We start from the raw sequence: 18,866 nt of genomic DNA on the forward strand, positions 1-18,866 counted from the left end.
ATTAAAGGGTGTGGGGAGTGAGGGGGAGAGTGGGATTAGACTGGGTGGGATATTAAAGGGTACGGGGAGTGAGGGGGAGAGTGGGATTAGACTGGGTGGGATATTAAAGGGTATGGGGAGTGAGGGGGAGAGTGGGATTAGACTGGGTGGGATATTAAAGGGTATGGGGAGTGAGGGGGAGAGTGGGATTAGACTGGGTGGGATATTAAAGGGTGTGGGGAGTGAGGGGGAGAGTGGGATTAGACTGGGTGGGATATTAAAGGGTATGGGGAGTGAGGGGGAGAGTGGGATTAGACTGGGTGGGATATTAAAGGGTGTGGGGAGTGAGGGGGAGAGTGTAATTAGACTGTGTGGGATATTAAAGGGTGTGGGGAGTGAGGGGGAGAGTGGGATTAGATTGGGTGGGATATTAAAGGGTACGGGGAGTGAGGGGAGAGTGGGATTAGACTGTGTGGGATATTAAAGGGTACGGGGAGTGAGGGGGAGAGTGGGATTAGACTGGGTGGGATATTAAAGGGTGTGGGGAGTGAGGGGGAGAGTGTGAATAGACTGGGTGGGATATTAAAGGGTGTGGGGAGTGAGGGGGAGAGTGGGATTAGACTGGGTGGGATATTAAAGGGTACGGGGAGTGAGGGGGAGAGTGGGATTAGACTGGGTGGGATATTAAAGGGTACGGGGAGTGAGGGGGAGAGTGGGATTAGACTGGGTGGGATATTAAAGGGTACGGGGAGTGAGGGGGAGAGTGGGATTAGACTGGGTGGGATATTAAAGGGTACGGGGAGTGAGGGGGAGAGTGGGATTAGACTGGGTGGGATATTAAAGGGTACGGGGAGTGAGGGGGAGAGTGGGATTAGACTGGGTGGGATATTAAAGGGTGTGGGGAGTGAGGGGGAGAGTGGGATTAGACTGGTTGGGATATTAAAGGGTACGGGGAGTGAGGGGGAGAGTGGGATTAGACTGGGTGGGATATTAAAGGGTACGGGGAGTGAGGGGGAGAGTGGGATTAGACTGGGTGGGATATTAAAGGGTACGGGGAGTGAGGGGGAGAGTGGGATTAGACTGGGTGGGATATTAAAGGGTACGGGGAGTGAGGGGGAGAGTGGGATTAGACTGGGTGGGATATTAAAGGGTACGGGGAGTGAGGGGGAGAGTGGGATTAGACTGGGTGGGATATTAAAGGGTACGGGGAGTGAGGGGGAGAGTGGGATTAGACTGGGTGGGATATTAAAGGGTACGGGGAGTGAGCAGGAGAGTGGGATTAGACTGGGTGGGATATTAAAGGGTACGGGGAGTGAGCAGGAGAGTGGGATTAGACTGGGTGGGATATTAAAGGGTACGGGGAGTGAGGGGGAGAGTGGGATTAGACTGGGTGGGATATTAAAGGGTACGGGGAGTGAGCAGGAGAGTGGGATTAGACTGGGTGGGATATTAAAGGGTACGGGGAGTGAGGGGGAGAGTGGGATTAGACTGGGTGGGATATTAAAGGGTACGGGGAGTGAGCAGGAGAGTGGGATTAGACTGGGTGGGATATTAAAGGGTACGGGGAGTGAGCAGGAGAGTGGGATTAGACTGGGTGAGATATTAAAGGGTACGGGGAGTGAGGGGGAGAGTGGGATTAGACTGGGTGAGATATTAAAGGGTACGGGGAGTGAGAGGGAGAGTGGGATTAGACTGGGTGGGATATTAAAGGGTGCGGGGAGTGAGGGGGAGAGTGGGATTAGACTGGGTGGGATATTAAAGGGTACGGGGAGTGAGGGGGAGAGTGGGATTAGACTGGGTGTCTCAACTGGAGAGAAACGGCAGTGCAGACCCAATGGGACGAATGGCCTGTTTCTGTGCTGGAACATACCACGATTCTACCTTAAAAGCTTCCAATGCGTCCATTTTTCAGAGACCCGAACGTGCCTTTTTCCCAATGGACGAACGAAGAGGTCTGCACTTGGCTCCAGGACTGTGGGCTTGGTCAGTACGTGGCTTTAGCCAGGCAATGGGTCACCTCTGGACAGACACTGTTATCGGCAACACCTCAGGAGCTTGAGAAGGTAAGTCGAGGTCGACACCCATGATCTGAAGAAATACTAACTTTATTGCGCAGAAAGGCAGTCGTGGCTCAGTGGGTAGCACTTCCGCCTCTGAAGGTTTGTAGGTTCAAGTCCCACTCCAGAGACTTGAGCCCATAATCCAGGCTGACACTCCCAGTGCAGTACTGAGGGAGCGCTGCACTGTCGGAGGCACCGGGCAGGATTTTCACTGGGCCGTGGATGTGGGATTGGAGGCGTGTGGGGGGTTAAAATCCCGAAATCAGGGGTCCCGGCCCCATCCCGCCCCCAACCCGCCTCCATGCCAGTTTCAAAGGAGGCGGGTACCCGCCTCGCACTGGGACCCACCTCCCCGAGGCGGGAAGGGGATTAGTGCCAATTAACTGCCAGTTAACAGGCAGTTTTTAGCCTTATCCCTATTTTTAATGTTGAAGTGTGGGATTCCCGACGGCTCCAAACCGCGCCAAGTTAGAGGAGGCGGACCGTCGGGATGAAGGGCTTGGAGGGGTCGAAGTGTTCAGGTGAGTGATGGGTGCATGAGTGCAAAGGTAAGTGTGTTTGGTGTGTGTAAAGTGTTTAAAGAAGTTTTACATACCTTTACTTATCTTTACAGCCTTCCTTCCTTCAGGTCTCAGGAGTCCCTCATCTCACCGGCACAGAAAGCAGAATGGCTATGAGCTGGCAAAAATTGCAGCATTCAGCTTTCTGTTCCGGGGAGATCTCTAAATCATCCTGAGAGGAAGGAATTAACTTAGAATACAGATTGTCAGTGTTTGACAGCTTCAAACAGCTGTCAAACGCTGATATTTCATCTGTCAAAAGGTCTTGACAGATGAAATATCAATCTGTGATGTCACCTGTTGCTGGGTGGCCCTTAATTGGCCGGCTGAGCCCGCTGGGCAGGCTCAACAAGGTCAATCAAGTCAAAATTGCGTGGGTTGGCTAGAACTCGATGGAGGCGGGACTACAACCCCAAAAGTTGTAGTCCCGCCTCCTACCCGACTCCTCAATGAAAATCCAGCCCACCGTCTTTCGGATGAGACGTTAAACCAAAGCCCCGTCTGCTCTCTCAGGTGGACGTGAAAGATCCCACGGCACTATTTTGAAGAAGAGCAGGGGAGTTATCCCCGGTGTCCTGGCCAATATTTAATCCCTCAACCAACATCACTAAAAAACGGATTATCTGGTCATTTATGACTTTGCTGTTTGTGGGAGCTTGCTGTGTGCAAATTGGCTGCCGCGTTTCCCACATTATAACAGTGAGTACACTTCAAAAGTATTTCATTGTCTGTTACCAGTAAACGTATTGGGTCGTCCTGAGATCGTGAAAGGTGCTATATAAATGCAAGTTCTTCCTTTTTAATCTTTTGAATATGTTTTGTTTCGATCATTTTTGGACGCAGGAGCTCGGAATCAAACACCCACTGCACAGGAAGAAAGTACTGGTGCTGCAGAAGACAGTCAGTAACAGACAGAACGACAGCTCAGGGAAGCTGGACCATATCTGGGTGACACGTAAGTACGGTCCAGCACGAGAGGGGGGCGAGCGTTTGCTCGAAGTGCATGGGGTGGAGTCTCCCCTCGAGTTTCCGCTCAAACATCACTCGCGCATCGCCGATCGCAAAATCCGCCATGAACCAGCGCAACGGGGCTGCGTTTTACAACGTCCTTTCTTGCGGGGGGGGAGGGAAATGTTGCTTTAAAAATGATCCCGTGATGTATTTAAGAGCGCAAAGAAAATAAGCATTTTTCATCGCAGTGTCATACCCGCAAGCAATCCCATTTTAAATGACTGAAAATGAATTTTAAAAAATATATAAAACCATTTGCTGGTTGTATTGGTGCACAGTTTCTTAGTAAATTTTTAAAAATCGTGCCTACTAGTATCCTTGCACGCAAAAGATCCAGCTTAATTCTAAGAGCCTCCTCGAGGGCCCACAAACGAGCGTAATGAGAGGAAATTCGGCGTGGCGATTAATCTGATCTGGAGGGCATGGCCAGTTTTAGGGGCGGGGCCGGCTTCCAACGCGATGGTTTTTAAACCAGCGCAAAAGATCGCGGAAACTCGAGTTGCGCTGAATGTAATTTTCGCTTAAAATTCCTCGATCTTTGTGTGGGTTATGCCAACTTTGGCTGAATTGTGCCGAAAAAAGCTGTTCAACTGAGCGGAAACTATTACACAGGATATACGGCACAGAAACAGGCCATTCGGCCCAACCAGTCCATGCCGGCGTTTATGCTCCACTCGAGCCTCCTCCTGTCTTTCCTCATCTAAATCTATCAGTGTAACCCTCTATTCCTTTCACCCTCATGTGCTTATTTAACTGCCCCTTAAATGCATCTCTGCTATTTGCCTCAACCACTCCCTGTGGTAGCGAGTTCCACATTCTCACCACTCTCTGGGTAAAGAAGTTTCTTCCGAATTCCCTATTGGATTTCTTGGTGACTCTCTTATATTGATGGCCTCTAGTTTTGCTCTTCCCCACAAGTGGAAACACTCTCTCTGTATCCACTCTATCAAAACCTTTCATAAATTTAAAGACCTCAATTAGGTCACCCCTCAGCCTTCTCTTTTCAAGAGAAAAGAGACCCAGCCTGTTCATCCTTTCCTGATAGGTATAACCTCACTGTTCTGGTATCATTCTTGTAAATCTTCTCTGCACCCTCTCCAGTGTCTCTATAACTTTCTTATGATATGACGACCAGAACGGTACGCAGTGCTCCAAGTGTGGTCTAACCAAGGTTCGAGACAGGTTTAGCATAACTTCCCTACTTTTCAATTCTATCCCTCTAGAAATAAACCCTGGTACTTGGTTTGCTTTTCTTATGGACTTGTTAACCTGTGTCGCAACTTTTAGTGATCTGTGAATTTGTACTCCGAGACCCCTTTGATCCTCTTTGCTATGTTCACTTACAGCACTTGAATGGTGACGTTAACCCATTCAAGCTTGTCTCCTGTATATCCACGCAGACAGGAATCTAATGCGAGTGTTTGCAGTAGATAGCGTTGGGAGGCTTGATGCATACATGAGGGGTACAGGGTGGGTGGGCAGCGTGAGAAGAGGAAATTAGAGTGGGAGGAGGCTCGTGTGCAGTGTAAACACTGGCATAGACCAGTTGGGTGGAATGACCTGTAGGTTGGATGTAAACTCATCACTGCAGGAATTCCTCAGGGCAGTGTCCAAGGCCCAACCATCTTCAGCTGCTTCAGCAATGACCTTCCCTCCAACATAAGGTCAGAAATGGGGATGTTCGCTGATGACTGCACCGTGTTCAGTGCCATTCACAACTCCTCAGATAATGAAGCAGTCCATGCCCACATGCAACAAGATCTGGACGACGTTCAGGCTTGGGCTGATAAGTGGCAGGAAACATTCGCGCCACAGAAGTGCCAGGCAATGACTATCTCCAACAAGCGAGAGTCTAACCATCGCCCCTTGACATTCAATGGCATCACCATCACCGATTCCCCCACCATCAACATCCTGGGAGTCACCATTGACCAGAAACTTAACTGCACCAGCCACATAAATACTGTGGCAACAAGAGCAGGTCAGAGGCTAGGTATTCTGCGGCGAGTGTCTCACCTCCTGACTCCCCAAAGATTTTCCACCATCTACAAAGCACAAGTCAGGAGTGTGATGGAATACTCTCCACTTGCCTGGATGAGTGCAGCTCCAACAACACTTGAGAAGCTCAACACCATCCAGGACAAAGCAGCCCACTTGATTGGCAACCCATCCACCACCTTAAACATTCACTCCCTCCACCACTGGCATACAATGGCTGCAGTGTGTACCATCTACAAGATGCACTGCAGCAACTCGCCAAGGCTTCTTCGGCAGCACCTCCCAAACCCGCGACCTCTTCCACCTAGAAGGACAAGGGCAGCAGGCGCATGGGAACACCACCACCTCCAAGTTCCCCTCCAAGTCTCACACCATCCTGACTTGGAAATATATCGCTGATCCTTCATCGTCGCTGGGTCAAAATCCTGGAACTCCCTCCCGAACAGCACTGTGGGAGCACCTTCACCACACGGACTGCAGCGGTTCAAGGTGGCGGCTCACCACCACCTTCTTAAGGGCAATTAGGGATGGGCAATAAATACTGGCCTTGCCAGCGATGCCCACATCCCATAAAAGCAACATTTTTTAAAAGTGCTGCTGCGCTAAACATTCGCAAGTGAACTTCGCCAAATAGAAGTTCTACCCCGCAGAGTCGTACCGCACAGGGGCTGAACCACAGTTTATTGGCATTTCCGTGGTTACTTCCCACATTTAAATGCATGTCCACCCTCCTGTGCAGCCGCCATCTGAATTTCTCCTGTGTCGGAGGGAGTGGCCTCAAGTGGCACCAATCCACGGCTGTGCCCAACCCGCCCTCTGCCACACCCGGCCCACTGAGACCCGAGATCGATTCAAGGAGCCAAAAGTCTATCCGGGACCATCAAACCCCATCGCACAGTTGGGCCCCGATTTTCGGCTTGTGTGGGAAATGGTCGGGTTTCCCCGAATGTGGGGTTTCTGACACACAAAAAAATGTCAGCCAGCTCCACGCAATTTTCCCTCAAGTGGCCAATTAATTCCCAGCCTTGCTAATTGTCCAATTCGAGTCAGCAATCCCCACAGTATGATGTCATCATTCGTGGTGCTTTCAAGGTCCATAGCAAGCACTGCATCCTCTGAAGGTTTCCAAACGAACCATACAGGATGGCAGAGGAGCCTTCAGCAGCTGTGGCCAGTGCCAGACCCCGAGCTGCCTCCAAATTCAACGAAGCTTCACTGCAGGCATTATTGGATGGGGTTAGGGCCCACAGGGAGGTCCTCTTCCCTAGGTCAGGCAGGAAGAGGCCTCTCACTGAGACCAAGGCTGCATGGGTGCAGGTGTCAGCAGATGTCAACTCGAATGTGCATGTAACCTTGGCATCACATCTCTAACTCCTTCCTCTACTCCCCCACAGGACCATCCAGAGCCCCCGTCCTCACTGTGGAGGAGGAAGAGGCTGTGCAGCCAGACTCCTCAGAGGAAGCTCCAACCTCTGAGGGCGCAGCGTCAGCAGAAGTAAGCGCACCCAGCACCAGCGCAGACACTCACACCTCGGGGGGACCTTCGGGACATAGAGTAGTGTTGTCACCTGGTGCTTCACAGCTCACAAGTGAGCCTCAGCAGATTCTGGAGACGGACAGCAGTGGAGAGTCCTCGTCGGAGGGCGCAGGACTCTGCCAGCTCAGCTCAGCTGCGCTGCATGTCGACACTCTGCCTCTGGGTCCATCCGCAAGAGAAGAGGTGATGGATCTCCATGCACAGATGCAGGAGTCTCTGGCAGGTTTTGTCTCCAGGGTCGCTGCGAGTGTGGAGCGAATGGAGGAGTCCATAGCGACCATGAGCAGAGCCTTTGTGGAGTCCTTGGCGCATGAATGCATCACCATGGAAAGGTTGGCAACCTCCATGGAGGAGATAACTCGCCAGGGTACGGAAAACATGGTGAGTGCTCATAAGAGAATGACATCTCTTGAGCAGCGTTGGCCATCTATTGAACAGAGAAACCAGATCTTCATGGAAGTCCTTCTGAGTAGGACCGCCAGTGCAGAAACGGGTCCCCATGGCCCCCTAAAGCGCAGCAAGGTGCTCTCAAGCCACTTCCAAGCGCTGGCCCCTTCTGGCCTGTGCAGCTTCAGGTGAGTGAGCAGCAGCCTGGTGCTCCTGGTGCTCATCCTGCTGTTCCTGGTTCTGCTGCTGCCGCCTCTGCTGCTGGAGATCCTCTAATGGCAAGAAGGGAAGGAAAAAAAGGTGTCCCATGCTTCTCGTAGATGCCTCCGCTGAGGAAGCGCTGAGTGAGGGTGGCGAGAGGGGCTTCCCAGGAGATCGCATTGGAGAAGCGTGTGAGGCTCCAACCTTCCACAGCTGTGCCCAAACCTTGAAGAAGTAGCCCCAAACCTGCAACAACAAGGTCTTTCAACATACAAATGCTGTCCCTTTAAATCACAGCTTTCCCTGACCTGCGGCTGACAGCAAGCAAGCCGGCAAGCTTCACGCCAGGTTTCATCAGCGGGGTTCCCCGCAGGCGTGTTTTGCGTGGGGAACCCCTGAAAGTCGCAAGGGCAGCCTAAAATCGGCTTAAACAAGGTGATAATTGATCATTACTGTTCCGACGGCCAGTCCCGCCAGTGGCGGGCGGGACTGAAGCGGGTCGGAGAGAAACGGCGGTCCAAAAGTCGGACGGGGCGGGGAATCAGGCGGGGGGGGTCGCGACCCACTTTCTCGGCGATTTTCGGCCCCCAGCCGCATGAAAAGCCGCCCGACGGCTGCCAGAAAATCGACCCCTTGCTGTTCTTCAGTTTATTGCATCTTGGGGTGAAATTCGTCCTGGGTCATCGCACAAAACGGACGGCAGCGACTCGGCCCCCTCGTTTTATACCCCCCGACTAAATAGAAAAGGATGTCGGGCGGGGTGTAACGGGCGGGTCCATTTGATGTCGCCTGTTTCACACCCCTCCACACCCCACCTTGTATTTTTGTGTAGCGTCTCCATGACCAAGGTGATGGTAACCATGGCGATAGTATCCATGGCATGGGTTGAGGCCATTGGCCCTGCTGCAAAATCTTGAACATTGATTTAGCAGCACGTTAATGAGCAGCTAACGGAGGCCGAGCCCAGTCGGGATTCACGCCCGTTTCATGGATAGAGTTAGTGGTGTGTCTCGAGTAGGAGGTAGCTCTGAACGTGCTTCATTCTCAGCCTGGGTTTGGAAGAACCCGCCCAGCCTCGGAGGGGTTCGAGACCATGGTCGCGGTTTCATTATGTTGCATAAGTCGGAATAGAGCCCATGTGGGAAGAAGGTAAAACTATAGAAGGGTCTGGTTCTATAATAAAGACAGAAAATGCCGGAAGCACTAGGCAGGTCAGGCAGCATCTGTGGAGAGAGAAACAGAGTTAACGTTTCAGGTCGGTGACCCTTTGTCAGAACTGGGAGATGTTAAGAGATGAAGAGCTTTTAAGCAAGTGCAGAGCCAGGGAAAAGGGGGGGCAGGGAAAGAACAAAAAGGGGAAGGTCTGTGATAGGGGTGGACGGCAGGAGTGATTAAACGACAAAAGGGTTGATGGTGGGAGGCAGTACTGTGTCTAGTTGTGTGTTGGTTGCTTGCGTCAGACAGTCGAACCATATTGACCTCCCTTCACACCCTGTCTTGCCTTGTTCCCAGGTTGGCTGGATGATGTTGGCTTACCTCAATACAAGGACCAATTCAATGAAGCTCGGGTGGATGGGAGAGTGCTCCAGTACCTGACTGTGGTGAGTTACCTCACTGGCGGAATAAGAACCTTCTCGTGATCATCAGATTATAAAGTGGGAATCTTGGAGCTAAATGCTGAACATTTCAACAACAACAACTTGTATTTATATAGCGCCTTTAATGTAGTAAAACATCCCAAGGCGCTGAACAGGAGTACTTTAAGACAAAAAATTTGACACCGATCCACATAAGTTAGGGCGGGTGCTTGGTCAAAGAGGTAGGTTTTAAGGAGTGTCTGAAAGGAGGAGAGAGAAGTGGACAAGTTTAGGGAGGGAATTCCAAAGCTTAGGGCCCAGGCAACAGAAGGCATGGCCACCAATGGTGGAGCGATTATAATCAGAGATGCTCAAGAGGGCAGAATTAGAGGAGCGCAGATATCTCGGGGGGGGGGAGGGGTTGTGGGGCTGGAGGAGACTACAGAGATAGGGAGGGGCGAGGCCATGGAGGGATTTGAAAACCAGGATGAGAATTTTGAAATTGAGGCGCTGCTTAACCGGGTGCCAATGTAGGTCAGCGAGCACGGGGGAGATGGGCGAACGGGACTTGGTGCGAGTTAGGTCACGGGCAGCTGAGTTTTGGATGACCTCAAGTTTACGTAGGGTGGAAAGTGGGAGGCCAGCCAGGAGTGCGTTGGAATAGTCGAGTCTAGAGGTAACAAATTTCAGACAATTTGCAGCTGCGCAACTTGAAAATATCACTTCATGATGTGTGAAGGGTAATTCAAACCAGCATCCTGCTACTATACGTTCCTTAAAACCTACCTCTTTGGTCTTTGGTCGCCTGTCTCCGCATGTGGCTCAGTGTCAAATTTTGCCTGATAACGCTCCTGAGAAAGGGCCTTGGGACGTTTTACTATGTTAAAGGTGCTGTATAAATACAAGTTGTTGTATTTTTTTCCATGTCACGTATTTATCCAATTCCCGTTTGAAAGTTACTATTGAATCTGCTTCCACCGCCCTTTCAGGCAGCACATTACAGATCACAACAACTCGCTGCGTAAATTTTTTTCCACCTCATGTCGCTTCTGGTTCTTTTGCTAATTACCTTAAATCTGTGTCCTCTGGTTACCGACCTTCCTGCCACGGGAAACAGTATCTCCTTCATGATTTTGAACACCTCAATTAAATCTCCCCTTAACCTTCTCTGCTCTAAGGAGAACAACTAGTTGCTCCAAATAACTGAAGTCCCTCGTCCCTGGTACCATTCTAGTAAATCTCCTCTGTATCCCCGCCCCCCAAGGCCTTGACATCCTTCCTAATGAGAGTGTGAAAAAAGCAAGCCTGAAGGCTTTGTATCTTAATGCTAGAAGCATTAGGAACAAGGTGGATGAATTAGTTGTGGAAATAGAGGTAAACAAGTATGATTTGATTGGGATTACAGAAACGTGGCTGCAGGGTGGGCAAGGCTGGGAACTTAACATCCAGGGATATACAATATTTAGGAAGGATCGGCAAAAAGGTAGGGGAGGTGGGGTAGCATTGCTGGTAAAGGAGGGGATTAATGCAATGGAAAGGAAGGATATTAACTCGGATGAAACGGAATCTGTATGGGTAGAAATGAGAAATAGCAAGGGGAGGAAAACGTTAGTGGGTGTGATATATAGGCCTCCAAATAGTAATATGGAGGTGAGGGAAGGCATAAAAAGGGAAATTAGAGAAGCGTGCGATAAGAGCACAGCTGTCATCATGGGTGACTTTAATTTACATATTGATTGGACTACCCAAATTAGTAAAAATTCTGAGGAGGAGGAATTCCTGGAATGTTTTCGGGACGGTTATCTGGACCAATATGTCGAGGAGCCGACTCGAGATCAGGCCATTTTAGACTGGGTATTGTGCAATGAGAAGGGACTTATCAACAATCTTCTTGTACGAGGCCCCTTGGGTCAGAGCGATCATAATATGATCGAGCTCTCAGTCGAGATGGAGAGTGAGGAAATTGAATCAGAGACTAAGGTCCAGAACTTAAATAAAGGGAATTACGAGGGTATGAGACGGGAATTGGGTAAGATTGATTGGGTGGTGTTTCTGGGGGGATTGACAGTGGATAGACAATGGCAAGCATTCAAAGATAGAATGGAAGAATTCCAGAACATGTTTATACCGGTTTGGCATAAAAATAAACCTAAAAAGGTGGCTCAACCGTGGATAACGAGGGAAATTAGGGACAGCATAAAATCAAAAAAAAGGGCATATCAACTGGCAAAAAAAAGCACCAGACCGGAAGATTGGGGGCAGTACAGGATACAGCAAAAGAGGACAAAGGGATTAATCAGGAAGGGGAAAATAGAATACGAAAGTAAACTTGCAGCAAACATAAAGACAGACTGCAAAAGCTTTTATCGGTATATCAGGAGGAAAAGACTGGTAAAATCCCAAGTCGGTCCCTTGCAGTCCGATTCGGGAGAATATATAATGGAGAATAAGGAAATGGCAGACCAATTAAACTCATACTTTGGTTCTGTATTCACAAAGGAGGACACAAATAACCTCCCAGGAATATCGGCAAACATAGGGACTAATGAGAGGGAGGAGCTGACAGAAATTAGTATCTCTAGGGATATGGTGTTGGGTAAGTTGAGGGGACTGAAGGCCGACAAATCCCCGGGGCCTGATAAACTACATCCTAGGGTACTTAAGGAGGTGGCCCTGGAGATAGCAGATGCTCTAAGGATCATCTTCCGGAACTCCATTGACTCGGGAACAGTACCCGTGGATTGGAGGGTAGCTAATGTTACCCCAATATTTAAAAAGGGGGGTAGAGAGAAAGCAGGGAATTATAGACCAGTAAGCCTTACATCGGTTGTGGGCAAAATGCTAGAGTCCATTATTAAGGATAAAATAGCGGAGCACTTGACAAATGGGGAAAGGATCGGACAGAGTCAACATGGATTTACAAAGGGTAAATCGTGTTTGACTAATCTGCTGGAATTTTTTGAGGAAGTAACTGGTAAAATAGATGGGGGAGAGCCAGTGGATGTGGTGTACCTTGACTTCCAGAAAGCCTTCGATAAGGTTCCACACAAAAGATTATCATGCAAAATTAAGGCTCATGGGATTGGGGGCAAAGTATTAACGTGGATAGAGAACTGGCTGGCGGATAGAAAACAGAGAGTTGGAATAAACGGCTCGTTTTCGGAGTGGCAGGCAGTGACCAGCGGGGTGCCGCAAGGATCTGTCCTGGGACCCCAGCTGTTCACAATATATATAAATGATCTGGATCAGGGAATTGGATGCAATATTTCCAAATTCGCTGACGACACTAAACTAGGAGGAGGGGTGGGCTCTGATGAGGATGTCAGGAGGCTACAGTGCGATTTGGACAGGTTGGGGGAATGGGCGGATACGTGGCAGATGCACTATAATGTGGATAAATGCGAGGTTATCCACTTTGGGGGTAAAAACAGGAGGGTAGATTATTATCTAAATGGCAATAGATTGGGAGATGGGGAAGTGCAGAGGGACCTGGGTGTTCTTGTGCACCAGTCACTGAAGGAGAGCATGCAGGTGCAACAGGCGATTAAGAAGGCAAATGGTATGTTGGCCTTCATATCAAGGGGGTTCGAGTATAGGAATAGGGATACCTTACTACAGCTGTACAAGGTGCTGGTGAGACCGCATCTGGAGTATTGTGTACAGTTTTGGTCGCCCCATCTGCGGAAGGATGTTCTTGCCATGGAAAGAGTGCAGCGGCGATTCACCAGGCTGATACCTGGAATGGCGGGAATGACCTACGAGGAGAGATTGAATAGTTTGGGCTTGTACTCACTGGAGTTTAGAAGATTGAGAGGGGATCTCATCGAAACATATAAAATTATGGCAGGCCTGGACAGGCTGAATTCAGAGAGAATGTTTCCAATGGCAGGGGAGCACAGAACCAGGGGCCACAGTCTAAAAATAGCGGGCAAATCATTTAAAACAGAGATGAGGAAGAATTTCTTCACTCAAAGAGTGGTGAGCCTGTGGAATTCCCTGCCACAGAGGGCTGTGAAGGCTAATTCAATAAATATTTTCAAGAGAGAATTGGATATATTTCTGAAGGCTAAGGGGATTAAGGGTTACGGAGAAAAGGCGGGGACGGGGTACTGAACTGGTAAGATCAGCTATGATCTCAGACGAAGATCAGCCATGATCTCATTGAATGGCGGAGCAGGCTCGAAGGGCCGAATGGCCTACTCCTGTTCCTATCTCTATGTTTCTATGTTTCTAAAGTGCGGTGCTCAGAATTGGACACAGTCCACCAGCAGGGGCCCAGCCAGTGTTTTATAAAGGTTTAGCATAACCTCCTGGCTTTTGCACTCTATTCCTCCATTAATAAAGCCCAGGATCCCGTATGCCTTTTTAACAGCCTTCGCAACTTGTCCTGCCACCTTCAAAGACTTGTGGGCGTACACCCCCATAAACACATCCAGGCTTAAATGCAATAAAGCCGAAGGAGAATTTTTTAAAAATTCCACTGGGTGCCCTTATAATGGTCAGTCTTAGGGGGAGGGTCCAGGTGAGCGAGAATTTAAAAAGTCAATGAGAAATGAGAAAGCAATAGAGCAGGTTAGAGATGGGGGAAATAATAACCAGAGTGTGACAGGAAGGGACAGAATGCTTAAAAATAAGAGTGCAACAGAACATGGGGCCAAAACAAGGAGAAATGATAAAAGGACAAAGTTAAAAGCTCTATATCTGAATGCACACAGCATTCGTAACAAGATAGATGAGTTGACGGCACAAATAGATACAAATGGATATGATCACCATTACAGAGACGTGGTTGCAAGGTGATCAGGGCTGGGAACTGAATATTCCAGGGTATTTGACAATTCGGAAGGATAGACAGAAAGGAAAGGGAGGTGGGGTGGCTTTGTTGGTAAAGGATGGGATCAGTGCAGTGGTGAGAAGTGATATTGGCTCAGAAGATCAAGATGTAGAATCGGTTTGGGTGGAGATAAAAAATAATAAGGGGAAAAAGTCTCTGGTGGGCTTAGTCTACAGGCCCCCGAACAGTAGCAATACTGTCGGACAGAGTATAAATCAACAAATAATGGAGGCCTGTAAAAAAGGTACAGAAATAATCATGGGTGATTTTAATCTCCGTATTGATTGGACAAATCAAATTGGCCATGGTAGCCTTGGGGAGGAGTTCATAGAGTGCATCCAGGATGGTTTCCTAGAACAGTATGTAATGGAACCAACCAGGGAGCAGGCTATCTTGGATCTGGTTCTGTGTAATGAGACAGAATTAATAAATGATCTCTCAATAAAGGATCCTCTAGGAAAGAGTGATCATAACATGGTTGAATTTCAAATTCAGTTGGAGGGTGAGAAAGTTGTATCTCAAACCAGTGTCCTGATCTTAAACAAAGGCAATTATAATGGCATGAGGGCAGAACTGGCTAAAGTGGACTGAAAAAATAAATTAAAAGGTAAGACAGTTGAAATGCAGTTGCGGACATTTAAGGAGATATTTTATAACTCGCAACAAAAATATATTCCAGTGAGAAATAAATATTTTAAGAGAAGGGAGCACCATCCGTGGCTAACTAAGGAAGTAAAGGATGGTATCAAATTGAAAACGAAGGCATACAATGTTGCCAAGATTGGTGGGAGACCAGAGGATTGGGAATTTTTTTTAAAAACAGCAAAGGATGAGTAAAACAATAATAAAGAGAGAGAAGATGAATTATGAGAGTAAACTGGCAAGAAATATTAAAACAGAAAGTAAGAGCTTCTACAGGTATATAAAAAGGAAGAGAGTAGCTAAAGTAAACATTGCTCCCTTAGAAGACACCAACAGCATCCCAATAATGGACAACCAAGGGGCCACAGGGAGGGGGGAACTAATGACAATCACTATCATTAAGGAAATAGTACTTGGTAAAATAATGAGACTAAAAGACAACAAGTCCCCTGGACCGGATGGCCTGCATCCCAGGGTCTTAAAAGAAGTGGCTGCCGAGATAGTGGATGCATTGGTTGCAATATACCAAAATTCCCTGGATTCTGGAGAGTTCCCAGCGGATTGGAAAACCGCAAATGTAACACCTCTATTTAAGAAAGGAGGGAGACAGAAAGCAGGAAACTAGACCAGTTAGCCTAACATCTGTCATTGGGAAAATGCTGGAGTCCTTCATTAAGGAAGCAGTAGCCGGGCATTTGGAAAATCATAATGCAGTCAAGCAGAGTCAGCATGGTTTTATGAAAGGGAAATGATGTTTAACAAACTTGCTGGAATCCTTTGAGGATGTAACAAGCAGGGTGGATAAGGGTGAGCCAGTGGATGTGGTGTATTTGGATTACCAGAAGGCATTCGATAAGGTGCCACATAAAAGGTTACTGCATAAGATAAGAGCTCACGGAATTGGGGTAATATATTAGCATGGATGGAGAATTGGCTAACTAACAGAAAGTAGAGAGTCGGGATAAATGGGTCATTTTCCGGTTGGCAAACGGTAACTAGTGGGGTGCCACAGGGATCGGTGCTGGGGCCTCAACTATTTACAATCTACATTAATGACTTGGATGAAAGGACCGAGTGTAATGTAGTCAAGTTTGCAGATGATACAAAGATGGGTGGGAAAGCAAGTTATGCAGAGGACTCAAAGAATCTGAAAAGGGGTATAGACAGGCTAAGTGAGTGGGCAAACATTTGGCAGATGGAGTATAATGTGGGAAAGTGCGAGGTTATCCACTTTGGCAGGAAAAATAAAAAAGCAAATTATTATTTAAATGGAGAGAGATTACAAAATGCTACAGTTCAGAGGGACCTGTGGGTCCTTGTGCATGAAACACAAAAAGTTAGCATGCAGGTACAGCAAGTAATCAAAAAGGCAAATGGAATGTTGGCCTTTATTGCAAGGGGGCTGGAGTATAAAAGCAGGGAAGTCCTGCTACAATTGTACAGGGTATTGGTGAGACCACACCTTGAGTACTGCGTACAGTTTTGGTCTCCTTATTTAAGGAAGGATATACTTGCATTGGAGGCAGTTCAGAGACGATTCACATGGTTGATTCCTGAGATGTGGAGGTTGACTTATGAAGAAAGGTTGAGCAGATTGAGCCTATACTCATTGGAGTTTAGAAGAATGAGAGGTGATCTTATTTGAAACATATAAGATATTGAGGGTACACAACAAGGTAGATGCAGAGAGGATGTTTCCCCTCATGGGGAAATCTAGAACGCGGGGGCATAGTTTCAGAATAAAGTGTCGCCCTTTTAGAACTGAGATGAGGAGGAATTTCTTCTCTCAGAGGGTCGTAAATCTGTGGAATTCTCTGCCCCAGAGAGCGGTGGAGGCTGGGTCATTAAATACATTTAAGTTGGAGATAGACAGATTTTTACAAGATAAGGGAGTAAAGGGTTATGGGGAGCAGGCGGGGAAGTGGCTTTGAGCCCAAGATCAGCCATGATCTCATTGAATAGCAGAGCAGGCTCGAGGGGCCAAGTGGCCTATTCCTGCTCCTATTTCTTATGTTCTTATAACATGGTGCTTGTCCAGAGTATGTTGGCGACGGGCCATTATGGAGCTGATTTTTGAGGATGTAACTGGTAAAATAGATAAGGGAGAACCAGTGGATGTGTATTTGGACTTTCAGAAGGCGCTCCTGGTCCGATTGGGGAATGGCACTTAAAGGGTTGACGGTGGATAGGCAATGGCAAACATTCAAAGACCGAATGGATGAGCTACAGAATTTGTTCATCCCAGTTTGGCATAAAAGTAAAACAAAAAAGGTAACTCAACCGTGGCTAACAAGGGAAATTAGGGATAGCATAAGATCCAAGGAGAGGACATATAAATTGGCTAGAAAAAGCAATAATCCTGAGGATTGGGAGCAGTTTAGGATTCAACAAAGGAGGACAAAGGGATTAATTAAGAAAGGGAAAATAGAATATGAGAGTAAGCTAGCATGGAACATAAAAACTGACTGTAAAAGCTTTTATAGATATGTGAAGAGAAAAATATTGGTGAAGCCAAGCATAGGTCCCTTGCAGTCAGAATCAGGGGAATTTATAATGGGAAACAAAGAAATGGCAGACCAACTAAATACATACTTTGGTTCTGTCTTCACAAAGGAGGACACAAATAACCTCCCAGAGATGCTGGGGAACATATGGTCTGATGAAAGGGTGGAACTGAAAGAAATCAGTATTTGTAGGGAAATGGTGTTAGGAAAATTGATGGGACTGAAGGCCGATAAATCCCCAGGGCCTGATAATCTACATCCCAGGGTACTTAAGGAAGTGGCCCTAGAAATAGTAGATGCATTGCTGGTCATCTTCCAGAACTCGATAGACTCTGGAACAGTACCCATGGATTGGAGGGTAGCTAATGTTACCCCACTACTCAAAAAAGGTGGTAGAGAAAAAGCGGGGAATTATAGACCGGTAAGCCTGACATCGGTAGTGGGGAAAATGCTAGTCTATTATAAAAGATGTAATAGCAGAGCACTTGGAAAGCAGTGACAGGTTCGGACAAAGTCAACATGGATTTACAAAAGGTAAATCATGCTTGACTAACCTACTGGAATTTTTTGAGGATGTAACTGGTAAAATAGATAAGGGAGAACCAGTGGATGTGGTGTATTTGGACTTTCAGAAGGCTTTCGATAAGGTCCCACATAAGAGATTAGCGTGCAAAATTAAGGCACATAGGATTGGGGGCAAGGTATTGACTTGGATAGAGAACTGGTTGGCAAACAGAAAGCAAAGAGTTGGAATAAACGGGTCGTTTTCCGAGTGGCAGGCAGTGACTAGTGGGGTACCGCAAGGATCGGTATAGGACCCCAGCTGTTCACAATATATATTAATGATCTGGACGAGGGAATTGGATGTAATATCTCCAAATTTGCAGACGACACAAAGCTGGGTGGGAGGGTGTGCTGTGAGAAGGATGTCGTGAAACTCCAGTACAATTTGGACAGGTTGGGTGATTGGGCAGAAATATGGCAAATGCACTATAATGTGGATAAATGTGAGGCTATCCACGTTGGTGGCAAAAACAGGAAGGCAGATTATTATTTGAATTGCAATAGATTGGGAGAAGGGGAAGTGCAAAGAGACCTGGGTGTTCTTGTGCACCAGTCACTGAAGGTAAGCATGCAAGTGCAGCAGGCGGTTAAGAAGGCAAATGGTATGTTGGCCTTCGTAGCAAGAGGGTTCGAGTACAGGAACAAGGATGTCTTGCTGCAGTTGTACAGGGCCTTGGTGAGACCGCACCTTGAGTATTGTGTGCAGTTTTGGTCGCCTTATCTGAGGAAGGATGTTCTTGCCATGGAGGGAGTGCAGCGAAGATTCGCCAGGCTGATACCTGGGATGGCAGGAATGACGTATGAGGAGAGATTGTGTTGATTGGGCTTATACTCACTGGAGTTTAGAAGATTGAGAGGGGATCTCATCGAAACCTATATAATTCTGTCAGGCCTGGACAGACTAGATGCAGGAAGGATGTTTCCGATGGCCGAGTAGTCCAGAACCAGGGGTCATAGTCCAAGGATAAGGGGTAAGCCATTTAGGACTGAAATGAGGTGGAATTTCTTCACC

The 18,866-nt window shown here is 47.8% G+C and overlaps 1 protein-coding gene across 10 annotated transcripts in view; it reads left to right on the plus strand.

The window, feature by feature from the left end:
- The window catches only part of ppfibp2b (PPFIA binding protein 2b), a 474,628-nt gene that overhangs the window by 410,621 nt on the left and 45,141 nt on the right, over window positions 1-18,866 (plus strand). For all 10 annotated transcript variants that reach the window (XM_086008336.1, XM_086008341.1, XM_086008339.1 and 7 more), the window contains 3 exons: window positions 1,892-2,042; window positions 3,443-3,554; window positions 9,246-9,334. In XM_086008336.1, coding sequence (XP_085864462.1) covers window positions 1,892-2,042; window positions 3,443-3,554; window positions 9,246-9,334 — 352 coding nt within the window. The remainder of the gene's footprint in view (window positions 1-1,891; window positions 2,043-3,442; window positions 3,555-9,245; window positions 9,335-18,866) is intronic.

This window comes from Somniosus microcephalus, chromosome 15 (assembly GCF_052327205.1).
Source record: "Somniosus microcephalus isolate GS21.2 chromosome 15, FLI_Smic_1.0, whole genome shotgun sequence".
Classification (NCBI taxonomy): domain Eukaryota; kingdom Metazoa; phylum Chordata; class Chondrichthyes; order Squaliformes; family Somniosidae; genus Somniosus; species Somniosus microcephalus.